Genomic DNA, 10,505 nt, shown 5'->3' with positions numbered 1-10,505 from the left:
GCTGCAGCTCTCACTGTGCTGGCTCTAGATCTCGTCATCCCTTCGCTTCTGCAAATGGATGACAAGATAATCAGGACTTAATATTTTGGCCGCCATGCCTGAATGGAGCTGTCTCCCAACAGTCCCACAAGGAGATCTCTTCATCCTCCTTGTCCCTGATTTTAACAGTAGGTCTTCTAATATGCTATTTCTTAGAACGTGGGTTAGGACCCCTCACTGTGTGGTGACGCTCCTCTTTTATTTTTTTAGACAGAATTTAATGGGATTTTCCTTTATCATTGCTATGGCTTAGTGACAGTAAGCTTTATTTTACAATAGTTTTTTGCTAACTTTTACATAATTGCTATAGTACTACTTCAATTTTTGCATCATACTACTCCAGTTTTTACTGCTTCTGCCCTGTAAGGTAAATTATTCTTATTAAATTTCTTTTTTTCTAGTCATTATCATAATAAATCACATAATTCTTTAAAAATGTATTTTGTTGCTATCCGTTATCCCGAATGACAAAATTGTGTATAGGTTCAATTGCAACTCTAAAATCTTTTAGGTATAAACTCTTGAATAATTCTGTAGCTAAGACTGGATTCAGCCACAGTGAGTTTTCTCTAAGAGTTTAGAAAGCAAGGGTGTCCTTTTTGCACCTCATGACTCAACAGGAAGGCTTTTAAAACATATTTTGTCTGCAGCTCCCCATTCTGCCTATGACAATAACCTTCTAAATTATCCCAGCTTTTCACCTAAAAATATCACTTATGTTCCATCTTAGCTATCCCCGACTTCCCATCAATGATGGTGCCTCTTTCTTCTGTATTACAAAAGACTTTCTTTCAGAAATATAATTTTCTTCTCTCTAAATTACCGTAAATTCACCCCAAAAAATCATATTTAAAAAAAGCTCATTTTGTTTCATCTATATTACATCACGTTTTCTGCCAAAAACATTATTTCTTACCACTCAAAATATTAGGTAAGGTTTTCCCTCCAAGACATCCCCTACCTTTGTCCTTGAGATCATCTAAGGTTTTATCTGAAATAATGTTCGCCCTGCCCCCTACAGAGTAGCTCACGTTTTCCCTCTATGTCTCCTACAAATTCTCAGATTCTACACCCAACATATCCATTCCGTCCCCCATAAACTTTTTCGTATTTCCCCTCCAAAATATTTCCTACAAATACCGCCAGACTACGCTTCTAAAATGTTTCTTCTTGCCTTTAAAAATTTTCTTAGGTTTTATCACAAACTTTTCTCCGCTTTTCCTCCACAAATTACCTCAGACTTTTCTCCCAGAAAAATCACGTCATGTGTCCCCGCCAAAAATATCCCCCACATATCCTCCACAGATTACTGAAACTTTTGTTCCCAAATTTGTTCACTTTTACCACAAAATATTCATTCCATACCCCATAACTGACACCAGTTAAATCCAGCATTCCTCCTGTATGAAGTTCTTGCTGGTCTCTCTTACTTACCTCAGCTTTTCCCCTCACGAAGTGGAACACCGGGCAGTTCTGTGATGGCGGCCTCCTTTCTTCCTCCATGTCTCCCGCCAGGGCTCTCCCGAGGGCGGCTCCCAGACCGCTTATATTTCTCCCTCAGCGCCTCTACCACAGAGGTGGACACAGCTGATTCGAATTGCCGCTGACGGCTGTGAGAGGACTGGCGGGGCGGCAACCTGCCGAGAGGGGCGAACACAGCTGATTTGAGTGCCCGCATTCCTCCCCTTTTAAGTTCTTGCTGTCCCCTCACACTTAGCTCAGCTTTTCGCCTCACAAACTGGAATACCGTGCAGCTCTGTGATGGCGCTGTCCCTTCCTACTCCCCCGCCTCGCCGCCTCCACGAGAGGGGTGGAAACAGCTGCTTCGAATGGCCGCCGTCGGCTATGAGGGGACACCGAGGCGAGTACCCGCCCAAAAGGGCTGACGAGCCTGGTTCTAAAATGGCCGCCGTCGGGTCTGAGGGGAGCGGCGAGGCGGGAACCCGCCCAGAGGCGAGCCTGATTCGAAAATGGCCACCGTCAGCTATGAGGGGACCGGCGAGGCGGGAATTCGCCGAGAGGGGCGAACACAGCTGATTTGAGTTCCCACATTCCTCCCCTTTTAAGTTCTTTCTGTCCCCTCACACTTAGTTCAGCTTTTCCCCTCATAAACTGGAACACCGTGCAGTTCTGTGATGGCGCCGTCCCTTCCTACCCCGTGTCTCAGCCCGGGATCTGCCTGCGGGTGACTCCCAGACCGCTTCCGTATCCCCCTCAGCGAGTCTGCGAGAGGGGTGGACACAACTAATTCGAATACCCGCCGTCGGCTGTGAGGGGAGCGGCGAGGCGGGAACCCGCCGAGAGGGGCGAACACAGCTGATTTGAGTGCCCGCATTCCTCCCCTATTAAGTTTTTTCTGTCCCCTCACACTTAGCTCAGCTTTTCGCCTCACAAACCGGAATACCTGGCAGTTCTATGAAGGCGCTGTCCCTTCCTACTCCCCCGCCCCGACGCTTCTGAGAGAGGGGTGGAAACAGCTCATTCGAATGGCCGCCGTCAGCTGTGAGGGGAGTGGCGAGGCGGGAACCCGGCTGGCGAGCCTGATCGAATGGCCGCCGTCAGCCGTGAGGGGAGCGGCGAAGCGGGAAGCCGCCGAGACGGGCGGGCATGCCGCATTCGAATGGGTTCTGTCGGCTCTAAGGGGAGCGGCGGGGCAGGAACCCGGTGGGGCGGGAACCCACCGAGACGAGCTGGCATAGCTGATTCCGCCGCGTATGACTCCTTCAAAGCCACTGAATTAACACCCGAGCCCAGCCCTTTTAATGTCCTTTGGGCATGCAGTGCTTTTTGCTGTCTGCCTGGGATGAATAAATAATGTAGCAGCTATGCTCCTTGTGTGGGATGTGTTCCTAAAGTACTCACTCAGCTCTGGGGTGCTGGCGAGCCTTTTATACGAGGCTGGGATCGGCTCCCCAAAGCTGTGGCTCTGGAAAGAGCATCTGCACAGTCAGGAACAACAGGAGGGTAGAGGGAAGGGAGCAGGAACAGAAAGGCAAAAGGAAAGACACAACCCAAGGCACAATGGTTCAACCCTGACAAATGCAGGCAATCTCTTACCTTGGTTTAGGAAGGTCATTGTCATGCTAAAACCCCAAAGCCCTGCCTATAATTAGAACGTTTCTCACTTTGCTTTTCTAAGGTTTGTTTTATTCACCAGAGTTGCAAAGGATTATAAAAGAAAAGCTCTCCTGGGAGCTGCTCATTGACATCACCACTAAAATGTAATTCCCCTGGGAGCAGCAGGGCTGGATCCAGTGGGGTGGGCGCAAACCACCCAGCCATTTCCTACCAGGGCTTTTGATGGAGGGGATTGTTCATCCTTCCCCTTTATGAGCGCTGGACATGAGGAGATGGGGCAGGGGCTGCAAGAATTAAGACAAACCCACAATTAAAAAAAAAAAAAAAACAAAAAACTGGCAACCAAAAAGTCTTATAGGAGAAATCCAGAAGTTCCTGGGAGGATGTTTCCTGTGTCCTCCTGGTTCTCACCAGCGAGCTGATTTAGCAGGTTCCAATTTGAAGTCTGTTTTTTGGGATCTGATCACATGCCATCCCGTCTCTACCATTAAATCTAAATTTTGCCTTTGCTACCTGGCACAGCTTCTGAGGCCTTAGTGTCACTGCTCCAATATTGCACAGGGTGGGAACAAAGTCAAAGATGGAATCTAAACTCCACTCGAGATTTTGCCAGAAATAGAACTTTTTTTCCAGTTAAGACACTGTAGAATAGATCCTCTCTGCTCAGAGGAGCGTGGTGGAGATCAGAGCCCCTGGCAGGTCCTGGAAGGGCTGTAGCTCCAACCCAGCCCCTCTGAGGGCAGACCATGGGCTGCCAAACCCCTCCTGGGCAATGTCAGGCACTAAATCCCCCAAAGCAGCAGCACAAACCCTTCCCAGGCTGAGCAAGGCAGCTCTGTGTGTGTGCTGGTGGCAGCAGCTGAATGCCTGGGATGAATCACGGTGCTTTTGTGCCTTCCCTGGATGGCACCAGCAGATTTGGCTGTCTGATCATTGCCTGGATACCTTTTCCTTGTGTCAATATTTTTGCAGGGAAACAGTACACAGCCTTCTGCCTGAAGTTTTCCAAACTGGCAGGATACCATTACAAAAGATTACTTTATTGGAGATTACTACTGTACATTTGAATCTCAGTATTTTATTAAGCTGTCAGCTTTAAATACCATTATTTGTTTAGATTATGCCATAGATTATTTAGTTCCGTACCTAGGTTTGCCAACTTGTTTGCTTTGTGACATGACAGACTGGTAATTACAGCATTACTGGAAAACCTAAATTTTTCCATGGGAAAGATTAGAAATCCTTGGCAGCAATGGTGACCCCACAAATGCTCATTGCTGCCGGGGTAAGCAAGGTTTGCTCCGTGTGGCTCTGGTTCTCCCAGACCTGTCTGATTTCCACCCTGGGGGAAAGGGATGTGCATAGCAGGCTGGGGTTTGTGGGGTGTGAAATGCTCGCAGAGAGACCCAAACCCCCCTGAATTGTGGTGGATTTGGGCTTTGTTGCAGCCCCCACACAAACAGTGCTGCTGCAACACTCCACAGACCCCCAGAGCATCCCAGAGCCTTACATCCCAAAGGCTGTTTTCCATAATGGTCAGGAGGCAAAATGTCCTGGTTTTGTCCATCCAGGCTGGGCATGAGGGAGGATTTGGGTGGGCAGGGTCACTGGACTTCCAGCCAAGCCACCACTGTCCCATCAGCAGTGGGCCACCCCTGCACTGGAGAGGGAGATGATTTTCACACTGACAGATTTAATGGCTGATGTGAAGAAATGAAACCTCTGTCTCAGCCTTATTTTGCAAATCTCTTTTATCCCTGATTATGATATCCTGTAACCAACACTGCTTTTCTGTCTGCACAAACTCTGTAAATCTGAGCAACAGCCTTATATGTGCAGCCAAAGATTGATTAGACTGGGATTGTAGTGAGCTCATGGAGAGGCAATTCCCTATCACTGAGCCTGCTCTGCAAAGTGAAACACCCAAAATGGATAAACCAGGGTGTGCTCAGAAACACAGCTTTTTATCCACTGGAGTGAGACAGTGCTGTTGGAAGAACTGGGGAGAGAATCCCATGCTCTGTTTTGCACCCATCTGTCAGAAAAAACTGATCACAGCAACAGGCAGTAATAAGAACAATTTGCATTTGCTGCTGCTGAAGGGATTTAAACCAGAGAGATCCCTTCTTCTGGTGCAACTCCTCCCGTGCCTATCTTCCCCAGGGAAATGAGGGAACAGAGCTGGGTGTGAGTTACAGCAAAGGCCCCTTTGGACAGCAGGATGTTGACTGTGGCATTTGAGAGTCAAAAACTGCTCAAAGATCTTCTGTCCAGGTATGCTCAGCACCAGAGAGCCCTGGCTATAGCCAGAAGAGTGGCACAAGCTTTTAGGCAAGTGGACAAGCAAACCTAACAAAAGTAGGGATTCCATGGCTTGGACTGCTTCTTCTCATCCGTTCTCCTCGAGTGCATTGTTGCATCCCTTCCCTTCGTTTGGTGCTTTTGTAAATCCACATTGTAAGAGCTGAAGAGACAGAAAGGAGAACATTTGTAGAATAAAGAGAAACTTAGCAACATGGAAAGATTGTACTGACCATGCAAATATATACTGAAGGTACAGGGCTTGAAAGGAAACATCCACTTATCCCAGGGGAAACTTATCACTTACTAGGGGCACCTTAGTGCCACTTACTGTTTTTCATTCTCTTTCAGTTTCATGATTACCCCAGCTAGAATTCCAAGGACTACTGGGGGAACTAAAAAAAGAAGAGAAAGGGAGAATGAAACCAACAATTAACTGCAGGTATTTAATAGCAAACAGCTTTGGGGTAGAAAAATACACTTTCAGTTTTAAGGTACTTACCAATGCAACTCGGAATGAGGATACATGCTGGGGAGAAAAATAATGAAATGGATGTTAAAAATATAAAGCCCAAAATGTGGTGCAATTACAGCAATTAACAGGACTTTTAAAACACTGAACTCTTACCCAGCCAGTAAGGATTCTCTTCCGAGGCTTTGGTTTGGTTTGTCTCTGCTGTGCTGTTAACTAGGGAGAGACAAATGAAAAACATTCAGAATGTTATTTTATATGGCACTCAACTTGTCCATAATATATATAATAGTTCAGTGAGGAGTGAACATTGCATGGGCAGGTGATTTGTGCATCTGAGGCTGTGGCAGGGACCTCTTGGTGACACTCCAGGCCAAGTGGAGAGAGGAGATTCTGCTGTTCCACTTGGCTTTATTGCCCTTTTGTTCTGGACATCAGATATAAATAAATCCCTTTCAAGGTTTGCAGTCACTGACACACTTCACACGTTGTTGGTTGAATTTCTGCCTGTTCCTCTTGAAGGGAAAAATGTAAAACCGTGCCTGGTGCAAGAAGAACCTGCTGGGGAATGGGCTGATGGTGATGCTGGGCTGAGTGCTCACCCCTGCACTGGGGAGGAGCCCCACTCCAGGTGCCATCGACCCCATTCTCCGTGGTACAGCGCAGGGTGTCCTGTCCCACCAGCTCCAGCCCGGCCTCACACGTGTAGGTTGTGATGGAGCCAAACACAAACTCCTCTGAGCTGTTCCCGCTGTGCTGCCCGTGGGGAATGGCTGGAGGAGGAGGACAGGAAATAGCTGTGGGAGAAAGGGAAAAGAGCTCAGGAGGTGACCCCTGGGATGCTCTTCTCAGCACCCTGAGGGGACAGTTTCTGTCAGGCTTTCCCAGGCAGAAGGCACCAGTGATATTCCTGGTGAGTCCCTGCTTTGTGACAGCAGCTGTCCCCTTGCAGAGATGCCTTTAATAAAATAACCCAAAAATTCTGTATTTCTGAGTTGGAATATTTGGTTTTTCCAGTCAAGCACTGGAAAACTTCACTTACCCCGACAAGCTGGAAGAGGACTCCAGGCAGCTTTGTTTCCTTGTAGGGAGCATAAAACGAAAGATGATGCTCCCTTTAATATGTACCTGCAGGGTCAAAAGGCACATCCCAAAATCAGCTTTTTGTCACCAGCCAAGAATGTGTCACCACAGAGGCACCAAGGACAGAGCATGGGCAGAGTCCCAGTTCACACAGCAGGGACTCTGGCCAGGCAACTGGGATGCAGTGGGCAGCTGGCTTCACACTCACCCATGGTCACAAACCACGCTGGCTTTTGCACCCAGCAGATAATCATTTGTGATAACTTGGCCATGGTCTGGATTGGCTGGAATACCACAAGATTTCCCTAAAATAGAGTAAGATTATACTTAGGACACTATGAGGCTGGGAAAAACCCCATAGACTTAGTTTTCATGGCAGTATGGCAATGCCAAACCAGGCAACTGGTGGTATTTCATCTTAAGTGTCATTAGAAAAGAGCAATTTTAAAATACAGACATGGCACTCGGAACACAGCGTTGGAGAAAATGAAATTACACAGAGTCACTCACTCTGGCACAGCTCAGGAACTTCTGTCCACGTCAGGTTGTCCAGACAGGTGCTGGTGGGGGGCTGGTCTGTGGTATTTTCATAGCCCAGGCGACAAATGTACCTCACCGTGGTATTAACAGCATAAAAATTCTGCCTTCGATCTTCTGCTGATATCCCAGCAAATTTCACAGGTGGTGGGCTGGGACAGCTCCCTGGCAACCACAGAGACAGCCACAATGCCCAGTTACAGAGCAAAAATAACATTATTTTGCATTCAGCTATAAACATAAATCCGAGTGATAACACAGGAGCATCACTAAGAAGATGGATACCCCAAAGAGTGCCCTCCTGCCTTGCCACTTCCACCAGGGAAATGTCTGAGGTGGGAAAGTGCAGCCAGTTCTGTCTGCAGAGGTTTCCAAATCCCCAAAGCCAAACCTCCCCCGTTGTTAACCATTTGGTCATTTAGTGGTTTGCCTCTCGTTATAATCCTTTCCCTTTTCCATGCACTTCCCAAGGTATTCCTCAATTCTTATGAACATACAAGTGCCAGCACGTGGCTCTAACAGCCTCGGTGGAGAAGGAGAAAAGGGGCAGCAAGAAAAGTGGCCAAACCACTTCATCCTGTGTGGCTGCGGATGAGGAAACCCCTGAGGCAGCGGTTGCCAAAGCAGCGAATGTTTTCACAAGCAGCCTGCACCCTCCTGGTGTCGGACTAACACTCACGGCCACAGAACTCCGGTAGGTTGGACCAGCGGGAGTTTTCCAGGCACTGGACAGTGTCGGAGACAAAGGGGAGCTTGGTGTAACCTGGGACACAGCTGTAGGTCACTGTGGAGCCCACGCTGAAGCTCTGCTGGTGTTTGCTGTCCCCCGGGGGCTCTGCGTGGCTGATATCTGGCAGCGGCCCGCAGTCCCCTGCGGGAAAATCAACGGGGATTGAGCAGGGCTGCTTCTGCCGTCTTGATCTGTACCTCGGGCAGGGCACACACAGCGGGAAAGGGTGGCACAGGGAGCAGAGAACACGGAGCACACACAGGGACATGGGTACGGGGCACACACACATGTGAGGTGCATGGAAACCACACAAACATACACGGAGAACACACAGGGACATGGATATAGGGCACATACATATGTGAGGTACATGAAAACAGCACACAAACACACACGGAGCACACACCCACCCCAGAAGGAACACATGGAGCACAAGGAGCACAGACAGACACACACGGAATGCACACACCCACACGGAGCACATGCACATGGATAACACACACTCACGCAGAAAACATAAAGAAAACACAGAAAACACATATAGAGCACATGAAGTACACACACACACACACAGAGGGAACACACACATGCACAGGAAACACGCATATGGATCACATTCATATGGATTACACATGGAGCACACACTCGCATTGATAACACACGGAGCACACACTCGCATGGATAACACACCCGGGGAACATACCCGCACCCCCAGAACACCCACAGGACACCCACCCCAGCGTGCCAGGGCTCCCCGTACCCCCGTCCCTCCCCAGGGCTCACCCCAGGCCGCGGGCAGCAGCAGCAGCAGCAGCAGGAGCGAGCAGCAGCACCCGCAGCCCATCGCGGGTCTCCCCGCACTGCCCGGGCAGCGGTGCCACTCCCGGGGCTTGGTCCGAGCTCGACGGCCGCAGCCCCCGCCCGTTCCCCTGGCCAGCTCAGCGCCGGGAAATCTCTGACGAAAGGAAGCCGTGTGTGGTGGGGAGCAGGACGGGGTGTGGGAAATGCGGTCTGCCCGGCGCCTGCCCCGCCAGTCACGCCCGGCATCCCGAGGAGTGGCTCTCCAGGAACCCTCCGCCTCAGCCTCTCCTTCTCAGCGTTACTCTGCGCCTTCCAGGGAAACCCCCCGTGCCTTCAAAGCTGCCAAGTCCCAAAGGAAAAGACCCAAACCAGAAAGGGCAGGAAGGGAGATGTGTCCTCCCGTCCTGAAAAAAGGGCAGCCAGCAGCAGCCCACCTGCACCTTCCTGCTTCCCTTTGTTATCCAGGAAACTGATGTTTCCAACGAGAAACTCAAACTTCCCTCTTTTACATTTTTTTCTTTCAACTTTATTTTCTTTTCCAATACAATTTAAGCTCCGAGCACATGTAACAAAAGCGTTTGCAGTGAGACCCCAGAGGAGTTTTCCTAAAGAAGGAATCCAGCACCCTGGATAACGTATTCCTTTTAAACACTTCCTTGTGAGTGACAAATTCCATAGAGAGACCTTGGCCGCATTTTCTCATGTCCCTGGCCTGAATGGGGATGATGGCTGCATAATGCAAAATCAATCTGTTAACAGGAAAAAACCCACACTTTAAATTATGGGCAGTTCTCCTGTATTAGTTAACGGCAGTGACCTTGGGGCGGGAGAGGAAGATGCTAAAAAGTGTTTGGCAAATAATCGGTGTGATGCCGATCCCCCAGGGAGGGGTTCCAGTCACAGAGCCCAGAGCTGTGGCTTCAGCTCGGTGCAATCCCCTTGCTAACAGGGTGAACACTTGAGCCAGGCTGTTCTCCTGCTCGAGGGGAGACATTTGTGCCACCTGCCCAACCACCAGCTCAGCACTGTCCCTCTGCACCCACATTCGCTGCCCGTTTGTCCCCAATGCCCGAGGCAGCTCCACCTCCTCCCCGGCAGCAGCTGAGCGCCACGATAGAGCCCTGTGCCCGCCCAGCCAGCGAGGGCCACTCGCTTTATCTGTCGCTGTCATCCCTCTGCCCCGCAGGAATCAGGCCGAGCAGCTGCTGCTGGCAGAAGGGCACAGGGAGCAGCCGACCCGAGCTGGCTGCAGGAAAGGGCAGTGGGAGGTGTCCGGCAAAACCTGCCAGCAAAAACAGTGCTGAAGCTGCTGGAGCTGCTCCAGACTTCGCTCAGAAACTCACCCTCAGCTCCCCAAACCTTCTGGGACAGACCCTGGGGTCTGCCTGGGCTGAGCCACAGCAGAGGGGCTGCAGGGCTCAGTCCCGGGGTGTACAAATAGGATTAAGGGAGGTGTAACTCCGG

At 49.8% G+C, this 10,505-nt stretch overlaps 1 protein-coding gene and 1 long non-coding RNA gene across 2 annotated transcripts in view; both read right to left on the bottom strand.

Annotated features, from left to right (window-relative positions):
• LOC146423885 (uncharacterized) overlaps positions 1-2,491 on the bottom strand; it is a 12,341-nt gene extending 9,850 nt beyond the window's left edge. The window contains exons 1-2 of the long non-coding RNA XR_014847260.1: positions 1,787-2,491; positions 1,470-1,676 (exon numbers count right to left, since the gene is read on the bottom strand). This is a non-coding gene — a long non-coding RNA (uncharacterized LOC146423885). The remainder of the gene's footprint in view (positions 1-1,469; positions 1,677-1,786) is intronic.
• A 1,650-nt stretch (positions 2,492-4,141) lies between these two features.
• Positions 4,142-9,493, bottom strand: LOC146423884 (complement decay-accelerating factor-like). The gene is made up of 10 exons (XM_085044339.1): positions 9,024-9,493; positions 8,190-8,381; positions 7,484-7,675; positions 7,182-7,278; positions 6,933-7,018; positions 6,493-6,687; positions 6,047-6,106; positions 5,921-5,947; positions 5,750-5,813; positions 4,142-5,581 (listed from the first exon to the last, which is right to left on the bottom strand). The coding sequence occupies exons 1-10, from the start codon at positions 9,082-9,084 to the stop codon at positions 5,467-5,469; spliced, it is 1,089 nt and encodes a 362-aa protein (XP_084900465.1). The 5' UTR covers positions 9,085-9,493; the 3' UTR covers positions 4,142-5,466.
• Between the last annotated feature and the right edge of the window lie 1,012 nt (positions 9,494-10,505).

The sequence above is a fragment of the Lichenostomus cassidix genome, unplaced genomic scaffold, assembly GCF_008360975.1.
Source record: "Lichenostomus cassidix isolate B80296 unplaced genomic scaffold, HeHo_3.0 unassigened_scaffold_chr26, whole genome shotgun sequence".
Lineage (NCBI taxonomy): Eukaryota > Metazoa > Chordata > Aves > Passeriformes > Meliphagidae > Lichenostomus > Lichenostomus cassidix.
Note: the sequence above shows the minus strand (reverse complement) of the source record. Positions and strands in the feature narration are given on the sequence as shown.